This window comes from Nicotiana sylvestris, chromosome 1 (genome assembly GCF_000393655.2).
Source record: "Nicotiana sylvestris chromosome 1, ASM39365v2, whole genome shotgun sequence".
NCBI lineage: Eukaryota > Viridiplantae > Streptophyta > Magnoliopsida > Solanales > Solanaceae > Nicotiana > Nicotiana sylvestris.
The window spans coordinates 33,798,602-33,824,832 of record NC_091057.1 but is presented as its reverse complement, the minus strand read 5'-3'; the positions used below and the strand labels follow the sequence as shown (position 1 = coordinate 33,824,832).

At 41.6% G+C, this 26,231-nt stretch overlaps 2 protein-coding genes across 2 annotated transcripts; one reads left to right on the top strand and one right to left on the bottom strand.

The window, feature by feature from the left end:
- Nucleotides 1–13,486: 13,486 nt before the first annotated feature.
- LOC138868487 (uncharacterized) lies at nt 13,487–21,405 on the bottom strand. The gene is made up of 2 exons (XM_070146043.1): nt 20,662–21,405; nt 13,487–13,732 (listed from the first exon to the last, which is right to left on the bottom strand). Exons 1-2 carry the CDS (start codon nt 21,403–21,405, stop codon nt 13,487–13,489), a joined length of 990 nt encoding a protein of 329 aa, XP_070002144.1.
- Nucleotides 21,406–24,435: 3,030 nt separating this feature from the next.
- On the top strand, nt 24,436–25,386 carry LOC138868484 (uncharacterized). Its single transcript, XM_070146040.1, has one exon. It carries the CDS (start codon nt 24,436–24,438, stop codon nt 25,384–25,386), a length of 951 nt encoding a protein of 316 aa, XP_070002141.1.
- Nucleotides 25,387–26,231: the final 845 nt, after the last annotated feature.

The following is a 26,231-nucleotide window of genomic DNA, read 5'->3' as shown; positions in this document are numbered from 1 at the left end:
GGGTTCAGTCTCTGAAAGAGACAAATACGAGGGAGGGGGGGTCTGGCTTAGGGCGCGGGGGTGAGAGGGGAAGGCTTATATACGGGACGGGGGGTTGAATTTTGGTCGTTGGATCATTGATGATCAATGGCCTTGATCTCTCAACTTAAAGAGACGACGTCATTTTGTTTAATGTTGGGGATGGGTCAATCCGGGTATCAGTGGGTCGGGTATCTGGGGAAAGCTTGGGAGCCGTTAGATTGGAAGGGATGAAAGGCTCCGATTGAATATCCTTATACGGCGTCGTTTGGTTTAAAATGGGGGTTGAATTGGACTGTTAGATATGTTTGATCAACGGTCCAGATCTGATAGGCATTAAACGACGTCGTTTGGTGAGGCCATAGAGATCAGGGAACCGGACTGGGTCATGAAATGAATTGGGCCTGATTCTGGGTCTCAAATTTAAGCCCAAATCCGAATTTCTTCAATTTTGAACTCCTTTCTTTTTCCCTCTTTTAATTTCTAATTTAAACACAATTACTAATTAAATTGTAAAATCAAAATAAAACTACACAAATATTAATTAACACTTAACAACAATTATCACACACTTTAAACATTTAATTAAAATAAAATCAACGATGACAACAAATAGAATAAAAAATGCATATTTTTTTTGTGATTTTTCCTTTTAAAACCAAATTATGGTTTGATTAATTCCTAATAGTAGAAAGATATCCTAAACTTACACGTCACATATATTTTTTGTATTTTTATTTGATAAAACTAAACAATCACAGACAAAACTACAAATAACTACCACAAATGCCACGAAAATTCCAAAATATTGTACCACAAGACCATTTGTTTTATTTTTTCGATTTCTTTTGGAGTAATTGTCGTGTAAACAAAAATCATGTGCTCACAGCTGCCCCTCTTTGCACGAAAACATGCGAGGTTTTCATGCAAAGATAAAGTGAGCGGATATGAGCGATTTTTGCCCGTTGGACTACTCAGTGTGAAGCATATTTTTGGAAGATTTGACCGAATCTTTGCTTCAAAGATTTCCTACATATCCTGGGCTAAACAGGAATCAGGTCAATGTAGTTTGGGAAATTTTGGTAGCTGGGACTACCATGGGATTGCAATGCTTGCTGTTACTGCTGTTGCTGTTGCCACTACTGCTTTACCGACCTCCTTATTACAACCAAAGAAAATTGAAAATGAGCTAACTACTTATGCCTGCCAACCACTAGTTACAAGATTCCTATCTATAATTCTTTTGCAACTTGATCTTGGGTCTTAGCTAATTCTGTTTGTAGACTTCGATCCGAATCTTGATGTTCGCAAGTTGTAGGCGCTTATTTATTTCTGCAGTATTGAGTGAAACAGGATTGGCGGAGCTCGGGAATTTAATCAAATTTTGAGCAACCAGCCCTTTGTTTGTTCCAATATTTGGGAACATCTTCTTTTTGTTCTTTTCTTCTTTTCTTTATTCTGGATTAAGACTCATCCCGTAGGTCGTCTCGATCCATGCGCCTCGAGGTCAGACCTGCTGAGACAACAAAACAAACGAACGAAATTTTCTGCCCCAGTTTCACTAGGAAAATTTCATGAGTTAATTGCCATGAAAATTTACAGAATTGATGAGGGGATTGGAAACCTCAAGTCTAAAAGGCGCAACTCAGGGATTGGAACCCTAATGTCGCAAAAGGTAAAAACGCGCAACTTAGGGATTAGAGCCCTAATGTTGGCTAAAAAAGAAAAACCGTTCGACTTAGGGATTGGAGCCCTAATGTCGGCTAAAGGAAAAATCGCTCAACTCAGGGATTGGAGCCCTAATGTTGGCTAAAAGGAAAATCGCTCAACTCAGGGATTGGAGCCTTAATGTCAGCTAAAGGAAAAACGCTCAACTCAGGGATTGGAGCCCTAATGCCGCCTAACAGGAAAAACGCTCAACTCAGGGATTGGAGCCCTAATGTCGGCTAACAGGAAAAACGCTCAACTCAGGGATTGAAGCCCTAATGTCGGCTAACAGGAAGAAACGCTCAACTCAGGGATTGGAGCCCTAATGCTGGCTAAAGGAAAAATGCTCAACTCAGGGATTGGAGCCCTAATGTCGGCTAAATGAAAATCGCTCAACTCAGGGATTGGAGCCTTAATGTCGGCTAAAAGCAAATTGCTCAACTCAGGGATTGGAGCCCTAATGTTGGCTAAAGGAAAAACGCTCAACTCAGGGATTGGAGCCCTAATGTCGGCTAAAGGAAAAACGCTCAACTCAGGGATTGGAGCCCTAATGCTGGCTAAAGGAAAAATCGCTTAACTCAGGGATTGGCGCCCTAATGTCGGTTGAAGGGAAATTGCTCAACTCATGGATTGGAGCACTAAAGTAGGCTAAAAAATATTGCTCAACTCAGGGATTGGAGCCCTAATGTCGGCTTAAAGGAAAAAACGCTCAACTCAGGGATTGGAGCCCTAATGCTGGCTTAACAGAGAAAACGCTCAACTCAGGGATTGAAGCCCTAATGTCGGCTAAAGGAAAAACGCTCAACTCAGGGGTTGGAGCCCTAATGCTGGCTAAAGGAAACACGCTCAACTCAGGGATTGGAGCCCTAATGCTGGCTTAACAGAAAATCGCTCAACTCAGGGATTGAAGCCCTAATGTCGGCTAAAGGAAAAACGCTCAACTCAGGGGTTGGAGCCCTAATGCTGGCTAAAGGAAAAACGATCAACTCAGGGATTGGAGCCCTAATGCTGGCTTAATAGGAAAAATGCTCAACTCAGGGATTGGAGCCCTAATGCTGGCTAAAGGAAAATCGCTCAACTCAGGGATTGGATCCCTAATGTTGGCTAAAAGGAAAAACGCTCAACTCAGGGATTGGAGCCCTAATGCTGGCTTAACAGAAAATCGCTCAACTCAGGGATTGGAACCCTAATGTCGGCTAAAGGAAAAACGCTCAACTCAGGGATTGGAGCCCTAATGTCGGCTAAAAGGAAATATTGGGAATTCTAACTAACCCTCTTTTTTTGAATTTTCTTCTTACTTCCCTTTTTGTTTTTTTTTTAATTATTATTATTGTTTTTCATTTTTTTTAGTAAAATGTAGGAGAGAATTTGGGGAAACTTCCCTTTTGGGTTGATTCCTTATTGCAAAGTTGTTTCTTGCATTCACGCATTTCTTTTACTTTTGGGCGACACCTGCTTCTTGCACGGTTGCTTTGGATCGCACATGTTTCAATTTTCCAAACAAAGAACAATTGTCAGTTTGAAAATGGTGGTTGGTTTGGTGGCCTTGATTGTTCCAATTGCTTGGTCCCGGCCTCATTCCTGTTGAGAAACTCTGCCATTGATTGGATTCACAGGAGACCCCCTTTTAAACTGATCAGACTCGCATTTTCGGATTTTGTGATGATTTGCCCGTGTAAGGCTTTGGTTCTTTCATCTCATTCTGCTTGGGGATTTTTACTGAGGCAGACTTAGTGGGGATTTTTACTGGGGCAGACTCTTTGGGGATTTTTACAAGGGGAGAATCGTTGGGGATTTTTACAAAGGGAGACTCTTTGGGGATTTTTTTTTTGTGTGTATCTTTACTTCGAAAGCAATCAACATCATGATCAGTCGGGATTGGACTGACGTACCACTGAAGCGGGGTATTTTCTTCACTTCTTACTAAACGGAGCTCCGTGAAACCGGTCCTGCCACCTTTTCTTTCCAACATATTTTGGAATTTAAGGTTAAAACGAAAGGGATTCAAGGAAAGGTAAAACAAAGAGCGGAGAAGCGAATTTTAAAAGAGAAGTGACCCTTTTGGGACAAGAAAGACTTATCTGAGGCAACATGCTGACTTTAAATTGACATGACATCCTTTTTGGACTGGATGCCCGACCCTCATGAACTTGCATTTCCTCATGAACCAAAACGGATCTATGTTTCCGAACCAGGGAACCTTGCAAGAACTTTCTGAGGTAGAATCCTCTTTTTGGCTGACAGCGCACTTGGCGGGTTTTCGCTAGTCAACCTCTCTCATTTCTCTTCTCATTGTCGCCTGATAGCACTCTTTGCGGGTTTTAACTAAACAAGCTCTCTCATTTTCGATTTCTCTACTCCCATCGCCTTATGGTGCCCGAAGGTTTTCACCGACAAGACTCTCTCATTTTATTTCTCTCAATTTTAGAATGTATCGGCTTCCAACAATGATATCTCTTGGTTTCCCCCGCCTTTGGCAATTGATCTGAAGGACTTGTACTTGGTTTTTTGGTAAAAAGGAATTGTGGATGAAATTACCAATTCGGAACCATCTGGTGGGCCCCAGTTTCGACTTCAAGGTAAATTGGATTTTATTTTTGGTGTGACTGAACCCTAGAGAGAGGCTGCCTACGTATCCTTTCGGAATCAAGTCAGACGTAGTTCATGCTCAATCAATGTTGGTTTTTTTAAGAAGGTAGCCAAAGAAATGTAACCGGCTCAAAGGACTTGTAAAGAGAGTTGATAGTGTTTGGGTAGTGGGAATAAAACCTTCATCATCTCAAATGTTCCAAGACATCACCGAAGTAAACTCAGACATAGTTCCTTTTGACTGCATCCGCATTCACCGCTGTCTCAGGATCATTTCCTTCAATATCACCCAGATACAAAGCTCCTCTTGGCAATATCTTCCTGATGATGTATGGGCCTTTCCAATTAGGAGCAAAATTTTCTTTTGCTTCCTGGTGATGTGGCAGAATGCGCCTTAATACCAGTTAACCTACTTCAAAATTCTTGGGTCGTACTTTCTTGTTGTAAGCACGGGCCATTCGTTGTTGGTACAACTGCCCATGACAAACCGCGACCATTCATTTCTCGTCAATCAAAGTCAACTGCTCCAATCGAGTCTTAACCCACTTGCTATCTTCAATTTCTGCTTTAACAATGGTTCAGAGCGAAGGAATTTCTACCTCTGCCGGTATCACAACCTCGGTCCCATAAACTAACAAGTATGGGGTTGCGCCTACTGACGTGCACACTGTAGTGCGATATCCTAGCAAAGCAAAAGGTAACTGTTCATGCCATTGTCTGGAACTCTGGATCGTCTTCCTCAAAATCTTCTTGATGTTTTTGTTTGCTGCTTCAACAGCTCCATTGGCCTTGGGCCGATAAGGAGTGGAGTTCCTATGCGTTATTTTGAACTGTTCGCATACATCCTCCATCAAGTGACTATTCAGGTTTGCCGCGTTATCTGTGATGATAGTTGCGGGAATACCAAAACGACAGATAAGATTTGAATGTACAAAATCCACCACGGCCTTCTTAGTGACCGATTTGAGAGTGACAGCCTCGACCCATTTTGTGAAGTAGTCGATAGCGACCAATATGAATCAGTGTCCATTCGAGGCTTTTGGCTCAATTGGCCCAATGATGTCCATGCCCCAAGCAACAAATGGCCAAGGTACAGACATGGGATGTAGCTCTATTGGAGGTGCATGAATTAAATCTCCATGTACTTGGCACTGATGACATTTCCGGACGAAACTGAAACAGTCCTTCTCCATGGTCATCCAATAATAACCCGCTCGAAGGATTTTCTTTGCTAAAACGTACCCGTTCATGTGGGGCCCGCATACCCCCACGTGTACCTCATGCATGATTCTTCCCGCCTCCTCGGCGTCAACACATATTAACAAGTTGAGATCCGGGGTTCTTTTATACAATACCTCGCCACTTAAAAAGAAACCACTTGCATGCCGCCTAATAGTTCTCTTTTGATCTCCAGTAGCATGTTCGGGGTATTCTTGTGTCTTCAAGAACCTCTTGATATCATGGTACCATAGCTGGGTACATGATCCTGCCTCGTTTACATTACAGTAACCGTGTCTTTCCCTGATTTGGATTTCCAAGGGATCGATGTGGGTGTTACCTGGGTAAGGTAACATTGAAGGTAAGGTGTCAAGTGCATCCGCTAGTTCATTGTGACACCACGGGATATACCTGAACTTTATTGATTTGAATCGCTTGCCGAGATCCTCCATGTGCTGTCGGTAAGGAATAAACTTGACATCTCGAGTTTCCCATTCACCTTGGTCTTGCTGGATAATCAGGTCAGAATCCCCCATAATCAACAAATCTTCAACATCCTGATCGATCGCCATATTCATGCCCATGATGCAGGCTTCATATTCAGCTGTATTGTTCGTGCAAAAGAAACGAAGCCTAGCTGTAGCAGGATAGTGCTGACCAGTGGATGAGATCAAAATTGCCCCAATTCCTACACCTTTGGCGTTTACGGCCCCATCAAAGAACATTTTCCAAGCATGAGCGTTTTCCGAGACTACTCCTATGGTGTTTATTTCTTCATCTAGAAAATAAGTACTCAATGGTTGGTATTCCTCATCAACCGGGTTCTCGGCCAAATGATCCGCTAATGCCTGGGCTTTCATTGTCGTGCGAGTGACATAGACTATGTCGAATTCAGTAAGTAAGATTTGCCACTTGGCTAGTCTGCCAGTAGGCATTGGTTTCTGAAATATGTACTTCAACGGATCCAAACTGGTTATGAGGTAAGTAGTATGAGCTTGGAGATAATGTCTCAATTTTTTAGCGACCCACGTCAAAGCACAACACGTTCTTTCCAACAAAATGTACTTGGCCTCATAGCTGGTGAATTTCTTGCTTAAGTAATAGATTGCCTGCTCTTTCTTTCCGGTTATGTCATGTTGCCCGAGGACACAACCGAAAGAATTTTCCAAGACTGTCAGATACAAGAACAGGGGTCTCTCTGGTTCTGGCGGGACCAAAACTGGAGGATTTGAAAGATATTCTTTGATTTTGTCAAAAGCTTCTTGACACTCAGTCGTCCACTTGATTGTTGCATCCTTCCTCAATAGCTTGAATATGAGCTCACATGTGCTAGTTAGCTGGGCAATGAATCGACTGATATAGTTTAACCTGCCTAATAGACTCATCACGTCTTTCTTCGTTCTTGGAGGAGGTAGATCTCGGATAGATTTTATCTTTGTTGGATCTAACTCGATGCCTCTCCTGCTTACTATGAAACCCAAAAGCTTGCCCGATGGGACTCCGAAGGCGCATTTAGCCGTATTCAGCTTCAGGTCGTACTTTCTCAGCCTCTCGAAGAATTTCCTCAAGTCTTGGACATGATCATCCTGAGTCCTGGACTTGACTATCACGTCGTCTACATACACCTCTATCTCTTGATGCATCATATCATGAAAAATGGCAGTCATGGCTCTCATGTAAGTTGCCCCGGCATTCTTCAAACCGAATGGCATAACCCGATAATAGTAAGTACCCCAAGGTGTAGTGAAGGCGGTTTTCTCGGCATCTTCTTCATCCATCAACACCTGATGATATCCAGCGTAACAATCTACGAAAGACTGTATCTCATGTTTGGCACAATTATCAACGAGGATGTGGATGTTAGGCAAGGGGAAATTGTATTTGGGACTCACCCTATTCAAATCTCGATAATCCATACATACCCGAGTCTTCCTATCTTTCTTCGGTACTGGAACTACATTCGCCAACCACGTAGTGTACTGGACTACCCGGATTACTCCTATTTTCAACTGCTTGGTGATTTTTTCTTTGATCTTATCAATGACATCGGTCTTGAAATTTCTCTGCTTCTGTTGAACTGGAGGACAATCAGGGTAAATTGGTAATTTATGCACCACTAGATCAACACCTAATCCCGGCATGTCATCGTATGACCAAGCAAACACATCTTTAAATTCAAAAAGGAGTTGAATTATCGCGTCTCGCATTTTCTCGTCCGTGTGAATACTTATTTTGGTCTCTCGGATTTCTTCAGGAGTTCCCAAATTAACCGGTTCAGTGTCATTCAAATTCGGCTTAGGTTTATTCTCAAAGTGTTCCAATTCTCGATTTATTTCCCTAAAAGCCTCTTCTTCGTCATATTCTGGTTCTTGGTTCATTATTTCACAAATAAACAGCTCGTTGGGATATGTGCGTGAAGTCCGCAAGCATGTTATATTATTTAAAGCCGCATTATTATAACTGAAAGGAAAAGATAAAGGAAAAATAGCAAAAATCAGAATAAAGGAAAAAAAAAGAGGAAATACTGATTTTATTCCTTGGAATTGGGAAGATAACAAGGTTTATAATTCAGGAAATCAAAATAGGAAACTAAAGAAAAACATCCGAGTTACATCCTGGGATAACTCGTGATGCAGGAAAGGTGGCAGGACAGATCTACCCGGACTCCTGCCTAGTTGGGAATGGCGTGGCCTCCCAATTCTGAAGCTTAGCATTTTGCCCCACATATAGCATCTCAGCGGTGCTTGTGCCTTCTCCCGGTTGAACCATGTGAGTTTCGTAGAGCATTCCTCTCATTGCCCCACATATCTCTTCGATCTCTTCGGCCGTAAAAGCCTCGTCGTCTTCTTCTTCAATGTATTTTGGTCCGGCGAAAGTCTCGTATAAATGTGGCAATGGTCGAGGCAGTTTCCAACCCTCATTTTTCCTCTTCTTTGCCCACTCTTCATCTTTCAGAGTGGGTTGAAAACCTATCCCAAAAAGTTTCTTAGTGGAAGGCAAGGTGATGGGTTCCGTTATTCCTTGCAGCGTTCGTCCAAACCCTTTCCCTGGTCTGAATCCATGTTGGATCATTTCTTTAGCCACCATGATTGAGGCATTGGACAGGAAAGGTTGGGGGAAAGGTCTTCCTTCTTCATACTGCTCTGCCAATACAACTTAGAAAGCCTGATAAACTGTGTGCTCACTCCCTTCCCCTGCTTCAAGATATGGGATGGATGGGTCCCGATAAATAGATTGTTCGTCTTCTCCGTGGACCACAATTTCCTGATCTTCATATTCAAACTTTACCATTTGGTGGAGAGTGGAAGGTACAGCCCTTGCCGCATGAATCCAAGGTCTTACGAGGAGAAAATTGTAAGACGTATCCATATCAAGTACCTGGAAAGTTATTTTGAACTCCACCGGTCCTATAGTCAATACCAAGTCTATTTCCCCGAGGGTGTCCCTCTTGATGCCATCAAAAGCCCTTACGCAGACATTATTGGGGCGAATTCTTCCGGTCCCAATTTCCATTCTCTGCAGCGTAGAGAGCGAGCAAATGTCAACACCCGAACCTCCATCCAACATTACCCGCTTGACATAGTAGTCTTCGCACTTGACTGTCAGATGTAAAGCTTTGTTGTGAGCCGCTCCCTCCGGAGGTAAATCGTTCTTGCTAAAAGAAACCTGATTAACTGCGAAGAACCTTTCCGTCATTCGTTCCAGTTGTTCAACTGAAGTCTCAGCCGGTATATACGCTTCATTCAGGGTTTTGAGCAAGATCTTCTGATGTTCGACCGACCTCATTAGCAAAGATAGCATAGACACTTGCTCAGGGCACTTGCATAACTGATCCACCACTTTGTAGTCGGGCATTTTCATCTTTTGGAAGAAAACTTCCGCTTCTTCAACGCTTTTAGGTTTCTTGGGTGGGAAGCGCTTCCGTGTGGCGTTGTTTAACTCTTGAGTGTCTGAATATCTTCCAACGAAAGTATTCTCTGGAAGTTCCCCCGTGATTTCCCTGCCTTTGTATGTAACCAATGTTCTTTGATAGTTCCATGGTACTGTGGACGGGTCTGTCATTGGCTTCTGTGGTACGCGTCTGATAACCACTGGCTCATTCAGCCGAGGTGGTTTAATTGTCCCCCGGACCACATAGGCCCCTTTCGGTACGTACATTGGTTTTGCCCTTCTGACTTCGAATCTCTGCGGCTTCTCTGATCGACCTCGTGGAATATAAAGAACTTCATTCTTCGCGGGCACTATCGTCACTGTCTTTGTCTCGGCCTTCTCTTCGAGCTCAACCTTGACAGTAACAGTCTTCTTTTCCCCTTTTTCTTGCTTTGGGGCTACTTTAGGCTTTCTACCTGCATCGACAATGGTGATTATAGCTTTCAAGGCACGATCAAACTCTTTGTCCTCACAGATCATCCCAATCAATGGCCCATTATTGTGAGCGGGCAACGGATTGTTGGTCACGTTTGGGACCTCCTCGTCCCTCAATACTATCTTTCCCTGCTCTATCAAGTTCTCAACCACCCTTCTTAAAGTCCAACAATCATTGGTATCATGCCCTTCTGCTCCCGAATGATAAGCACACCTGACACCGGTTTTGTAAGCAGGTGATGCTGGATTGTGCCTTGTCTGAGGGACTGGTTGCAGGAAACCCATCTGGACTAGCTTTGGGAACAGGGTAGAATACGGTTCACCAATAGGTGTGAAAGTCCGTCTTCTGGGTGTAAAGAACTTCATTCTTCGCGGGCACCATCGTCACTGTCTTTGTCTCGGCCTTCTCTTCGAGCTCAACCTTGACAGTAACAGTCTTCTTTTCCCCTTTTTCTTGCTTCGGGGCTACTTTAGGCTTTCTACCTGCATCGACAATGGTGATTATAGCTTTCAAGGCGGGATCAAACTCCTTGTCCTCACAGATCATCCCAATCAATGGCCCATTATTGTGAGCGGGCAACGGATCGTTGGTCACGTTTGGGACCTCCTCGTCCCTCAATACTATCTTTCCCTGCTCTATCAAGTTCTCAACCACCCTTCTTAAAGTCCAACAATCATTGGTATCATGCCCTTCTGCTCCCGAATGATAAGCACACCTGACACCGGCTTTGTAGCAGGTGATGCTGGATTGTGCCTTGTCTGAGGGACTGGTTGTAGGAAACCCATCTGGACTAGCTTTGGGAACAGGGTAGAATACGGTTCACCAATAGGTGTGAAAGTCCGTCTTCTGGGTGGTTCTTGAGGGCGGAAGTTATTTTGAGGTGGTTGTGGATTATAGTGGTTTCGGTAAGGAGGCTGATTTCTGGGAGGTGGAGCTTGGCCTCGATTGGCTTGTTGCGGTGGCTGGATATAAGGCTGGGTATTCATGACCATGTAGGGTTGAGGAGCATAGGTCACATTTTGGTGGGGGTAGTAATGTTGTGGGGTTCTTTCTGGAAAACGGGGCTTGGGATTACGATATTCTCTTGCTTCTGATGTCGCCATGGACGTCCCTTCCTTTTTCTTCCCTCTTGCCATTCCTCCGGACCCGCTTTGGATGGCTTGGGAGGTTGCCCTTATGGCTGCCTGACTCAAAATTCTACCCGTTTTCAAACCATTCTCCACCATCTCCCCGATCTTAATCGCTTCCGTGAAAGGCTTTCCCATGGCTGACATCATGTTTTGGAAGTAATCTGATTCTTGAGCCTGGAGGAAAGTAGTGACCATTTCTATCTCGTCCATGGGAGGTTTTACCTTTGATGCTTGCTCGCGCCATTTAATAGCATATTCTCTGAAACTTTCTGAGGATTTCTTCTTCAAGTTTGACAAAGAATTTCTGTCTGGTGCGATGTCAATATTATACTGAAATTGTCTTACAAAATCTCTGGCGAGATCATCCCATATATGCCATCGAGATATGTCTTGGTCCATATACCATTCTGAGGCTATTCCTACCAAGCTTTCTCTGAAGTATGCCATCAACAATTCTTCTTTGTCGCCGGCTCCACGCAATTGGTTGCAATACTTCTTGAGATGAGCAATGGGGTCGTCGTGCCCGTCATACTTTTCAAACTTTGGTGTTTTGAACCCTGATGGCAAATTTACATGTGGGAACATACACAGATCAGTATAGGAAACACTCTTTTGCCCGCTTAAACCTTGCATATTTTTCAAACTCTGCTCGAGGCTCCTCATTCTTTTTGCCATCTCATCTTGTTCAAAAGCTTTGGGATTTTGGTCTTGCCCAGGCGTAAACTCGTGTTGAGGTTGTTGAGGATGAGTGCTGGGGGTAAACCGAGTTGGTTCCAGGGAGAAGGATGGTGCTTGAAATGTTAATGAGGACGAGTCAAAATTTGGCCTGCGCGTTGTGCCATGATTGGACAGGGCGGTGCAGTGAATATGTTCGTAGCTACATCTGTTGTTGACATTCGGGGATAAGAATCAGAGGATGATCCAGCAGAGTGAGATGAAATGGCCGGGTACCCAAATGGGGTAGTTGTATAGCTTATGGGGACGTTGGAAGTCCCACTTGTCCTGGAGAATAACTCGGGGAATCCAGGGATTACACTCGGTGGCTCTTTTCCGTTATTCTAGTCATCCAACATTTCCAACATGCGGAGCCGCAAAATTCTGTTTTCCTCAGCAGTTGCTGACTCGGGAGTTGGGATGGCTGAGATTGAACTCTCCTCGGAGATAAGAATTGTCGGCAAAAGAATTTCGGAAGACATATCTATACTTCCCTTTGATCTCGTGAAGTAAGTGTGAATACTCCCTCTCGACTTAGTGACGGGCAACTGAACACTTCCTTTCGACCTCGTAAAGTATGAATGCGAGGCCAGACCTCCACCAAACCAAACCACCTTTTCTAAAAACCTGGACTTAGTAGCAACCAAATGGTTAGTTTGAAACAAATAACAGACAGGTAATCTCACGTTGGGGCATGATGCACCTATACAGTTAAGTGAATTTCTACATGTTTGCATCGATGACATGCGTCATTCCGGCTTCTCTTTAGGCTCCCTTTATTTATTATATTTGTTTTTTGTTATTTTCATTATTTGCAGTTAAAATGTGACCGGATCCGATGAGGATTGCCTACGTATCACGATGCCGCGTGAATCAGATCATTGCGTAGTTCAAAACAAACGAGTGTAAAAGAAGCACACATTTTTTATTACTGAAACAATCTATTACAAACTAACATTTTTTGAAAAAAGGGAAAATAATCAACACTTGAAATAAGTACAGACTCAACAACTACTGATACACCCTGATGCGAAAAGACGGACAGAAGATGCTAAGATGGAAAATACAGACTCGACCTATAAATACATTAAAGTTTCAAGAATTGGCACCCGCGGGGCATCGTTCGGCCTCGCCGCGGTCTTAGGTGTGAGGTCCCTTTCAAGTTGTTCCAGCTCATACACGGTCTGCTTGACATAAATCATCACTGCCGAGAGAACGGTAATGCTGGTCATGTTTTCACATCGTAGACACCTCCTGATGATGGCATGGGCAATGGTCTTAATCTTATCCCTGGTTTGCCTCTTTTCTTTGAGTAGGCACTCTATTTGATCATTACGGGCTGTCATAATCCAAGAATCCTGGAGATATTGATTTTGCCACTGCTGAATTTCTACTTCCATTTGGGCTAGGAGCTTGTGGCAACGTCTATTTTCAGCTTCAAAGGTTCGGGTTTGCTCAGCTGCTCTGTCCTCAAGAGTGACCACCTTTTTCTTCAAATTGGCAATGGTTTGCTCGTGATCCCTTTTCATCTGCTGCAGGTACCGGTTACGCTTTTCTGTCCTTCTTGCCCAGTGTGCTTCGAGTCCTGCTATGATATTTTCAAGATTTTCTGACTCACTCCGGCACTCCCCAATTTCCATTCTTAAACCTTTTATCAATCGTTCATCCAACCGGCTCCTTTGTTGGTTATCAGCAGCTATCCTCATCTGCTGGATCTGGGCCCTGAGCATCTCGTTTTCCTGGGTCAACTGTTCTTTTCTACCAGATCAGTAGTGACTTGCACGTTGTGCTTATATTTTAGACCTTCGACTTGTCGCTTTAATTTGCTGATTTCGATGCGATAGCCTCTTTCCTTTGCTAACCAATCCCATTGCTTTTGTGATGACTCGGCAAAATTCAGGATGTTGGGTCTTTTAGCCGGCCTTTCGTGTTCAAGTTTTCTTCTGTACCATGTAAGGTAACCTGGCGCCGTTTCACTTTTGGCCCGATCCTGCACACAAGTATCCGCTTTCAAATATTGACATTCGTTCCAGATCTGGCGGACTTTTGCTTCAGGAAATTGTCCGTCAGGGCTAATCTCAATTGTTTGAGCACTAAGATCTTCCTCGTGTGGAACTGTCTGGCATCTCCCAAGTTGTCTCAAAACTCGATAGGGCGCGTAAGGCTGAATGCTCTTAAGTCCCATCAGTAGGAAATGAGTTCTAGCCGCCGGCATATACATAACCTCATCAACAGGCAACCACACCAGTATCCATTGTATTTGGCTGGCAGTGAGAGTCTGAAAGAATGACGTCCATGCCGTGACTCCTTCGGGCAGACTGACCTCCTTGGTTCTCGTGCAAAACTCTTCTATGCAAGTTTTCTTCGAGGAACCGTGACTCAAAAGCTCGGAACGATGGCAGAGATGTTCAGTCATCCATATTTGTAGCAGTAAGTTACACCCTTCGAAGAAATTCCCCCTGGCTTTGCAGGCTGTGAGAGCTCGAAAGATATCAGATACCACCATAGGCACGAGAGTACTTTCATTCTGAGTGAGCAAAGTACTAACGACCCCGGATATTTTCAGATCAATATTTCCGTCATTCCTCGGAAATACCATAAGGCCCAAAAATGTTATCATGAAAGCCACCCATCTGTGCTCATCCCACTTCTGACGGCTACCTTCGCTGCATAGCTTGTTAACCGGATTATTGAATCCTCCTACATGACCATATCTTTCGTATATGAAGTATGGATTACAAAAACCTGCGGCCAAATCTGGGTTATGGACCGTCCTGGGTATCTTTAGTGAGTCTAGAAATCGATTCACCGTGATAGCTCTTGGGGAAACCAGGTATTTTTGCCTTAATGGAAGTTCAGCATTTCCGATGTACCCAGCTATTTCCTCCAGATTCGGGGTGAGTTCAAAATCGGAGAAGTGGAAGACATTGTGCACTGGGTCCTAGTAGGTGACCAAAGCTCTTATGATATCTCCCCGAGGCTGGATTTCCAATAAACCTGTGAGACCTTTCAGATATTTCTTCACCTTATCTTGCCCCTCAACACCTAGATCATTCCACCATAGCCGCAACTTGACAGGGATTTTAGTCATTATCGAATAACGTTCATTTTGCATTGTGCTCATCCTGCACATTTATTAAGGTGGCTTAAGCAAAAATGATTTAACTCAAAAATGATTTGACTATATTTTAGAAAGAAAGATCCGATTTTCGACCACGGCCTTTCAGCACTTCGGGGATGAAGATTTTAAGGCTGTAAGGGTCAACCGATCAAAACTCTAAAAGATGATCGAAAGTGATCGTTTATGCAAAGTCAGCCTTCCGCCGTCCCTTTCGGGAACATTTGGCTATTTTTGACAAAAACAATCACTTGATTTATTTATGACTCTTTTTTTTTAGAATGGTGACCCGATATTAGGAACATGGCCTCGCGAGCCTCGGGGACGAGGATCCTAAGGCCATTGGGCAATTTGGTCACAAAAATAAAAATGACCAAAATGGCTGTTTATGCAAAGTTAGCCTTCCGGCGTCCCTTTCAGGAACATTCGGCTATTCTTGACAAAAAGGCATCACCCGACTCATTTATGACGAAATTAAAATTCTAATATTTTGGCTATTTTTTTGAAAAAGGGGAGGTTGGACCCGATGAGGGTTGCCTACGTATCTCGCACCCTGTGAGAATCAAACCGGCGTAGTTCGGGCCGATCAGGAATAAACTAAACCCCCCTTTTGAATAAAAAAAATAAAGAAAAGGAGAAAATATTTTTGGATTTTTATATTTTTTTTATATTATTTTCCAAAAAAGACGACGACTAAAGAAATATCTTTTCTTTGAATTTTAACTTCTTCACTCTTTTTTTTTTTGAAATTTCGAAAAATCTTCTAAGGAAGTATTTGTATTATTAGTCTGAATTTATGAAAGAGATACTACAAAAGAAAAAATATTTTTTTTTTTGAATTTTGAATTTTCCCTTCTTTTTTTTTAATTTTGAAACAAATACCCCTTTTTTGGATTTTGAAAGTGATTAAAGGAATTTCGTATTATATATATATATATATATATATATATATATATTTTTTTTGTATTATATATATTTTTTAATAAATCAAACTAAAAGACAAATTTTGTTTTCATTTTTTTTAAGAAAATTTCGGCGAGGTTTTGACACTACTTGGACATTGGTTTTATTTTTCTAAAAATAAGTAGTTATCTCCCTACGCTGCTATTTTTCCCTTTTTTTTGAAATTTAGTTTTTTAGAAACTGTTCAGCATGCAGATCTGAAACAAATAAATGCGCAAAACAAACGGGATGCAGAAGGATGGTCTTTTCATTTCGGGTTGCTTGTCCTAGACGGACCCAACCCCTGTGTTGAGTCCCCTATGTCAAATGCAACATGATGCAAATAAGCGTTCCTACTAGGGATCTGGCATGAGTTTTTGTTATACTAGGTTTATAACCTGGGTATTTGTTCTAGACTGTGTACCCGAGCGGACAACTCGAGTCGAGGAGGGGGCTACGTACCGGGGACCCGCGAGATCGTCCGGCTTTGTAACTTGTCCGGCCTCTTTCTTACTTCAGGCTATGACACTAACAGAATAGGGAGTCTTGACCAGCAAGCTCCTCCCCGGAGGTAAGAAGAGAAGTGTTTCGGCACAGTTTATATACAGTTCAGATAATATCAAAGCGGAAAAAGACAACATTTAGCACGTTATGCCCAAACATGTAATAAAGATCAGATAATAAAGCCAAATATAACAATTATTCTAAGCTCGAATTCTGAACCCTGAACAAACGTTCTGGGTTCTAATCCCCAGCGGAGTCGCCAGAGCTGTCACAACTCCTTTTTGCGCGCCTACCCCGAAGGATAAATGCGTGAGGGAGTTTTTCCAATTTAAGTGACATTATTTGAAAATGAGATTATTTATTTATTTCAGAGTCGCCACTTGGGAAAGTTTTGGCTTTTGGTGTCCCAAGTCACCGGTTTATCTTGAATCCCAAATCGAGGAAATTTTCGACTTTCCAAATGAAGTCTGCGAACCATAAATTCTAAGTAAGGAATTCTGTTGACCCGAGGGAAGGTGTTAGGTACCCACGGATCCCGTGGTTCTATCACGGTCGCTTAAATTGTTATAATGGCTAAATATCTGATTTTAATACATGCTATAACTTGTGTGCTTTTATTAAGTTTAAACCGTTTTTATTATTATTTTTTAATAGAATTGCAACTTCGTGAAAACGTATCTCGAACCTCGTCACAATCAATGTACCCGTGGTCATAGACACGTTTCGACTCTGTTGAGATTTGGATTTGGGTTGCATAAATGCACACCCATACTTAGGGAAGTAATTTTATTAAAGACGCGCCCTAAGCGATTGGCGTATCGTTATTTTGGGCAAGGCCGTGAAACTTTGCTAAACGGCCTGTCCCGGAGTCTAAGCAACTTTACAAACACGTATAGAGGGCCCCGCAGCTTATGCATTTTTGTTTGGCAAAGCACGCCTCATTTTTATTTTAAAAGGATTGACCTATAGTGACTATGTTTTCTATTTCGTTCGTCTCTATAATGAAAGAAAAAGAGTTCTAACTTATTTACATGCTCACGAGTTATTATAGTTGAGTTTCGAAAGTGAGTCGTTAAATCAGAAAACGATACAATAAGGGCAGTCGGTTAACAATTATGGGCCCAGGTCCAATGTATAAGGGGTAAAACTGGACCTGTGCCATCCTTATTCAGATGTTGGGCTTAGCTAAATGGTTCTACACATGTTCAAACTTTAAGAATCCGAAATGAAAGTGATACCTAATGAAACCCGTTTTTACGAATTTAGATGAGCAACTTGTTAACTAAAATAGTTTGAACTATTGAGTAATCAACCTAAGGCCTGATGTGTATTTGGAACATGCTATTTAATCGAACAAATTGAACTAGCAGAATGTAACAACTACACTATTAGTCCTTTTAAACTAAAAGCCTACGGTGAAGAAGTTTACAACTTAAACTGATATAGGATAGTGCCCATGTTATACATAACCAACAACTACCTGATTCTAGTGAAGGCAACTAGCTAACATATATACAACCGAGATTCAGTATATAACCAGAGTTTACATGGGCAGCGCATAGAATGTTCTAAGTACAGACAGTAAAAGAAAGAAAAGACTACATTAAACTACAGCTTCAAATCTTTTTCCATTTTTGCATTCATGCTTCGAGTAGCTTACAAGATGTACCAGTGTATCAGTTTGTGTACCTTGTATTTGGAAAGCACGGAAAGAAGATGAAGATCAGTAGAAGCAGTAGTAGCAACAACAGGTTCAACAACACAGCAAAACCAGCAGAATCCAGTAAATGATCAGTAGAATAACCCAGTAACCGATTGAAATCCAGCAACACCAAAATGCAATCACAGTCAAAGCAGAAGAGAGACGGATACAAGACGCAGTAATTTACTGATTTTTAAATAACACTCAAGGAAAAGCAGCCTGAAATTATTCAAGTAAAAGTTCAGCTTGTTTTTCTCTTTTGCTCTCAAATTCTGATTTCTCAAAATTCAGTCAACTCTCTCCTCTTTTTCCTCTATGCTCCTCTACACTGTGTAAAAATGACTCTATTTATAACCAAGACCCTTGTCTTGAACCACTAACCTGAAATATTCCCATAATTGCATGTCTTGCCCCCACCACTTAATGTTTTTCTTATTTAATTCCCTTGTTTCCCCATGCCTACATGTTTTGTCCCCCACTATATTAAACAAATACATTATTCTCACTCCATTATGTCTTGTCCCCCACTATATTAAACAAATGCATTATTCTCACTCCATTATGTCTTGTCCCCCACCATGTACTATTGTAATATTATTAATGCCTAGTGGACGAAGCACTCAGATTAAATAATTGTTCAAATTTTCAATTCCAAAAATACCCCTCCGAACTTACTAAAATTACCATTTTAACCCTGAAAATACTGCAATTTACCAACGCCCATCAGCTATAACCAATTCTAACCAAAATACAACAGCTATAACCAATTCCTAAACAAATTCAAACAACAAATTCAAACTAAATGATGAACAACAAAGAAACAAACTGGAATTATTTTGACTGAACAATATTTTTATTTTATTTTTTTCTTTTAATAACTAACCTACTTTCAGATTCAACAACAATAACAAATAAGTAGATTCAAATCACTAAACTCAAAAATCAATTGAACTTCAAATTAAATCTAACAACATTACAACCAAGATAAAGGATTCAAGTGATTAAACTAACACACTTCTATATTAAAACTAAACAAGAACAAATGCATAAAAACAAACTGAAGAAATAATCAAGAAACGACAAACAACGAACAAGAAAAGAATCAAACATATACTGATTTCAGATCCGAGAATATCAAACAAAATACGGACATAAATGAAACTTAAACCAACTAACCGGATCGGAACAACGATGAACTCGAACGGAAACAAATCTGCCCGGAAACTTTGAAACCAAAATAACTCGAATCTGCCCGGAAAATAACTCGACGAGTAGGAACGCAGCAGTGGCAGCGCTGGGCAGTCCGTAGGGGTGTCGTGCGGAGATGGAGTTTGTTAGGGGTTTCAGGTGGATGGGGCTGGTGGTAACGAATGGACTGCGTGTGACGTAGCTGCTGGTCGTAAGGGAACAACTGGTCGTTTGGAGACGACGAACTGCATGCGTCGAAGCTGCACATAGCAGCAGTTCACGTCCATGGCTGGAGCCTCGCAACTAGAGGAGCTGGGCGTTCATGGCTTGGGTTGTCGCAGGTGGTCGCTTGGAATAGAGCTCGTTGGCTGCTGTAGGGTGGTTGTGTTGTTTGGTAGTTTGGTTGTGGAAGTTGCTGCTGGTTTGGGGGTGATGAGGTTGAAGGGGTGGTAACGATGAAGGAGAAGACGAAGTAGTGGCAGCCATGGTCGACGTCCATGGTGGTCGATGAAAAAGACGAGGCAGCGGGGTTGTTTGGAGACAACGGACTGTCGTGGTGATGGGGCTGTGGGTGTGTGTGTGTTGGCGGAGGATGAAGGGGACGACGGGAGAGGGGCAGCCATGGAAGGGGAGCTTTGGGAGTTTTGGAGAAGAAGAGGGAAAGAGAGGGGGGCGGGTGGTTTAGTAGGTTTAGGGTTAGGGAAATGAAAAAATGAAAAATGAAGAAAGGGGTTGGGTCTTTGGGGTTATGGACTGGGTCGACCCGGTTTGAAATGGACCGGGTCGTAGGAGAAGGCTGGGTATTTGGTTTAAAATTTGAAGAAAAGGCCCAATCTGATTTCTTCTATTTTTGTTCTTTTCTATTTATTTAATTTCCTAAATAATAAAGCTAAAAATGCTAAGATTAAATTATAAAAACCCAAAATTATCTCAAAATACTAATTAACTCCTAATAACAATTATCGCACATTTAAATAGCAATTAACGATAAAATCACACAATTTGGACGTTAAATGCTAAAAATGCAACGTACATTATTTTTTATGATTTTTTTCATTTTGTAAAACAAATTTAATTAAATATTAAATACAAACGCGACATATTTTTTATATTTTATTAATTTAAACAAATAAGCATGCATAGACAAAAATACAAATAATTATCCAAAAATGCCACGAAAATTCAAAAATCGCACACAAAGGAAAATTGTTTTATTTTGGATTTTTGGGAGTAATTCTCATATAGGGAAAAAAATCACGTGCTCACAGATTTTCTTACTTAGAATTTCTGGTTCGCAGACTTCATTTAGAAAGTCGAATATTTTCCTCGAATTGGGATTCAAGATAAACCGGTGACTTGGGACACCAAAAGCCAAACCTTTCCCAAGTGGCGACTTTGAATAAAAATAAATAATCCCATTTCGAATATTGTCACTTAAATTGGAAAAACTCCCTCGCGCATTTACCCCTCGGGGCGGGCGCGCAAAAAGGAGATGTGACATTCGTGACATTAGGTCCTTCATCATCTTTGCATAGCCTAGCATCTCCCTCAAAGCATCCATCAGAGGAATATTCAATTGAATTTGACGAAGGATCTCCATGAATTTCTTGTATTGATCTTCCTTCTTTTGTTTTGCCAGTCTCTGAGGGAATGGTGCAGGTATCACCCTTTGTGCACTGCTTGCAGGCTTCTCTCTTTTGGGGTTCTGTGGCACAAGAGGTACCACCTGTTCTGCAGCTTGTTCACTCTCCTTAACCTTACCCTTATCATCCTGAACCTGTTCAACCACTACTTCAGTAAGTTCTGTTGATTCATCTACCTCCAATGGAACTGGAGTGGCTGGCGTAGTCTCTTTGCTGGATTGTGAAACTTCTTGCTTCCTGTCTAAATATCGCCCATTCCGGAGGCTTACTACCATCAGCTGATTCAGGTTTTGCTCCTTGGGGTTAATATTTGTGTCTGCTGGCAATATTCCCTGGGGGCGGTTTTTTAAGGCTTTGAACAGCTGCCCCAATTGAGTTTCAATGTTCTTTATTGCTGAGTCATGTACTACCAACTTTTCCTGCATCTTACCATTTGTTCCAATGAGTTGTTGAAGCATACCCCTGATGTCTACCATGTTGTTATCTTGTTGCTGAGGAGGTGGCTGATATGCCAGTTGTTGTTGGTTCTGCTGTGGATAGCCCTGTTGTCTCTGATATGGCACCATTTGACCTTACGGCTGCATACCTCAAGGTTGTGGCATGTTTGGTCTGTACTGCTGATTTGGTGCCGGTTTCCACTGTTGTCCTCCTTGTCTCTGACCCCCAAAGTTGTTGACATAATTCATATCCTCTCTTAACCCTTGGTTGTCACCTTCTCAACTCCATAAACACACATAAGACTGATTAATACAGGATGTACACAGTCCTCCATTTGTTGTGTCAACAATATGCACTTGCTTTGTACCCATCTCATCAATCTTCTTTGTCAATATACTCATCTGAGTCATGGGTATGGCTATGTTCTCTGCGTGCGAATTATTTGGGTCAAGAGGAACTGAATGCACTATTGGTGTTAGTGTTGCACCTCTCGTCATCCACCTCGAATTCTAGGACATCTTGTCAAGAAAGATTTTGCACTCGGTGAATGTCTTACTCAAAAAATGCACCCCCAGCTGATTGTCTGCTAACCCCATATAGATTCTCTTGCCGAGCATCTAGTCTGGAATACCATGGTGGGGACACTTCACTAGCATCCCTTTGAATCTTTACCAAGTTTCATGCAAGGTCTTAGTAGGCTGCTGCTTGTACTGCAATATCTCATCGATATGTCTTGTAGTCTTGTTGGGCGGGTAAAACTTGTTCAGGAACTGCTTGACGAATTCCTCCCAAGTGACAATGGAATTTATTGGGAGCGAATTCAGCCAAGTCTGAGCTTCCCCAGTCACAGAGAACGGGAACAGTAATGCTTGATAGCTTCTGGGGTCACATTTGGCTGCCTTTGGGTCACACAAATCGACAGAAATTTTTTCAAGTGTTGTTGAGGGTCTTCAATGTGTGACCCGGAGAACAATCCCTTATTCTGTAGAAGATGCAACATGTTGTTGGTGATCTGGAATGTCTCCACTTGTATTGGGGCACAGCAATGGCAATGGCCAGATTGTTAGTTGTTGGTTGTGCCCAATCATAAAGTGCAACTTCTGGCACAAGAGGTGACACCACTCTGATGTTTGGGTCAGCTAGCTCATTCCTGATGTTTCCGTTGATGTTATTTACGTCACCCATGTCAATTTCAAGTTGGTATGTTTGTTGCGATTGTTTGTTCTTCTTGTTGGCACGGTTCAATTCCCTGAATGTTTTCTCGAGGTCTGAGAGTCTTTCAAGCAGTTTGCCAGTCCTCGAAGAATTTCTAGGCATACACCTAAATCCCACAAGAGTTCAAACGTGAGAATTTCAATGAAAAGAATTGTTTAACACCTTAGAAAACTGATCTAAACTAATAATTCTAGCACTGCTTCTAAGTTGTAATAAATAACACCGTTAATTCCCCGGCAACGGCGGAAAAACTTGATCACGCCCAACTATGCCTTCTAAAAGACAAAGCGATTGTTGCAAATATAATCCGGTTTTATGTCCGGAGTTGAATCCTCAGGGACCCAACCTATCTATTACAACTCTTGGCAATGCTATTATCAATTCAAACAATTTCCAAATGCAAGATTTTTATCAATAACGATTGGGTTTTTGTTTACTACTTCAAATGATATTAAAAATAACAATATGCTAAATCAAAGATAATTCAATGGTAAAAAGGTCTAAGGCATTGATTTTCCCAATTGCTAGTGTAAGTCTTAACTCTTTTGCTATAATCTCGCCGTAATACTCTATGAGAATTATGAGCTATGGGTTATCGCTAGAGCATTCTCTCGAACTACTCTAGCTGATAATTTGTGCAGCTCTGAATTATCCCACCAAAGTTTCGTTATCTCTAACCTCTCTTTTAAGTTCAAGTAATGAATCTCTTCAATTACCCGAAGATGGTGTTGTTCAACAGCAGTCTAACCTAGTATTCTTTCTCAAGCAACACAAGGCAATTAGACACGATTAATCAAGGGCCCATTTAATTAATCACCATGCAAAACATAGTTGAACAATCATATAATAAATCTGGCTCGATTATAACAAAGTTGAGTCAAAACTTCATCCAACAATTGGTTCCATCAACCCTAGATCAAATGTTTAGCTGCTCATAACAAAGCAAGATAAAAATACTAAATTGTTCATAATGTGTAATTGCAATAATAAAGAGAAGATAGAAAAACTCTAATGTTTGGTCATTCTTCTCACACTTGTTCTTGCCTCAAAAATAGTTTAAAAACAAGGTTGAAACTTTCTTGGGCGAGCTTCTTGAGTTTATAAGGGTTTGGAATAAAGTTTTCCCGAGTTACACTTTGGTCCCAAAATTTCTGGCAACTGCACAGTTCACCGCGGCCGCAGAAGAACGCGGCGCGACTGCGTTTAGAGACAAACATTTTGCCTCGTGTCTTTAGCCTGCGCGGTCCAGCCGCGGTGGCTTCAAGCCCAGACCTCTTTTTGCTTCTTTCCGCTCGGGTGCTTCTTGATTGAACGTTTTGTTTTCACATTATTGACTCCAAAATACTCCATGTTTCTTCCTAACTTGGATTAGTCCTTGCGAAGTAAAAGAACACCAATTAAAGCATTTTGTTATCATTTAGCCTATAAAACAACAATAAAGCATGGTATAATTAGGGTGTAAATATCGTCTATGTAGCCTATTATCAACTAACATTTTCTCAATTTTCGTAGTGATAAATTTATTTTTGCACTATTCTCATATGTGTCATTGGAACCTAAAAATAGGCACAAAGTGAAATAATAACTCATATTTAGCTACAGTCTTAAATGAATTATCTAAATAGAACTAATGTTAAAACCTCCTCCTTCTCTCTAGGAAGAAGGGTGAATAGTAATTCCGACACTATTCATCGGCCATAATTCCGGAATCCGGCGGTGGATTGTCGCAAATTTGGTATCAAAAGAACCCCCTTCTCTTTGCGAACAATCCCCATTTGGTTTCATAATCAAATCCATAGCCATTTGGGAGAGATCTTAAATTTTTCTACACTATTACTGTAGCTCCGAGAATTTCCAGATTTTCAACTGGGCATCTGTCTCCGCGATGTAGTGTAGCAATCTACTGTAATGTAGTTGAAATTGTTGTGTAATAGAGCCCTTTCATGGCAGCAAACATCTCTCCCCAGCCTTTGGCTGTGGGAGAGCAGAATTCAAACTCTAATGAAGTTATTCCAAACATTAACAACATTCGTACATATGCAACAAGTTTGAATCACAAACAATCTGTCGCACCTCTCACAAAAATGACTTTGAAACCTTTTGAAATTGTTCATGGAATCCCTACGATTCAGTTTTCATTGGAGGAACGTGAAGAATTTGCAAAAGAGGAAGGATTACACCAAGCTGTGATCATTAAATTGTCCAGCGACGCACTAAATCTACAGGTTTTAAGGAATAATCTGCCGAAAATCATTGGCATCAAAGGTAATTGCTTGTTAGGTTCATTGGCCCAACGGCAACTCTTAATTCGTTGTGATCAATATGAAGATTATGTGTGTTGTTTAGCGAGATCTGTGAATTACTTTCAACACAATGGAAAAGAGCATCAATATAGAGTTTTTCCATGGACTGTTGGTTACAATCCTAAGGAAGAAACCTCTAAGGCTGCTGTTTGGATTTCGCTGCCGAACTTGTCGCCAGAACTATTTGCACATAAGGCTTTACTGTCTATTGCAGCAGTAGTGGGAAAACCTATTGCAATTGATAAGGCAACTCAAATAAGATCACGTCCTAGCACATCAAGGGTTAAAGTGATTGTGGATATACTGGACACACTTCCTGAAAAGGTTAGGCTTCAATATCTTGATGCTAAAACTGGTAAGATTGTCGATGATTACCAGGAAATTATCTATGATAATTTGTCTTCGTATTGTTGTCATTGTAAGCATCAAGGACATGAAGAAAATCAATGCCGACGCTTAAAAGGAAAGACAGTTCAAGATGCTCGTGTTTGTGATGAAACAGTTGAGAATGAGCATCAAATAGTTGAAAAATTGCAGGGTGATTCAAGAGTGTTTTTGAATGCTAAGAGAGCCGGGCAACAACTTATATAAGGATCACAAAGTGATAAGAACACTAGGCAGTAGGTGTGTGATGATTTGAGTAAAAGAGCAGATGCTATAGGTGTTTGAGATGCTGTGCAATTAGAAAAAACTTTTGGAAGTAAGGGTCCAGTTGTTCATGATCAAGATATGAATTCCAAGAGTGAAGCAGCTGGTGTATATGTGGTTTTGGAGGCTGGGCAACCTGATGAAGGAAGGGATCAGATTGAGCCTCAGAATACTAATCTTATCACTACAGGTACTGGGCAAAATACTCTAGCGCAAGGGCAGAAAATAGTAGCTGTTTCTAGTGTTGCTACAATTCCAGTTTCTGCAGCTCGTTCTAGGGTATCGACGAAATTGAATCCTGTTACAGTTCCTATATATGTTCGTGCTTCAGCAGGGGTTACTAAAGGACTAGGGGACAAGCAAAAATCTGATGAAGTTGAGCGTTAAACAGGTAATGCACATGTGATTCTTTATGCAGGCCAAGCTGGTGCAATTCTAGAAAACAAAACTGATGCTCCTGAGTTGAAGAAAATTGTTGATCGAGTGGTGTCTAAGATTGATAAACCTACTGCTGCAAATACAAAATCAGCAGGTTTACAGGCTGAAACTAATGACGCTTCTAAGGAAGGTGTAAAGAGTGATAACATTCATGGGAAAAAGGCTGAAAACTGGACAATGGTGTCCAACAAAATAGGATCTCTAAGAAATAAAAAAGTGCAGCAGCTGGCGCAAAAGCAAGGAGTTGAATTTACTAATTCTTTTGATGCCTTAAGCAACGACCAGGAACAGGTGGTAAATAAGGAGAGGAAGAGTATACAACAGGTTCTGATGCACGAACCTTTTTTGGA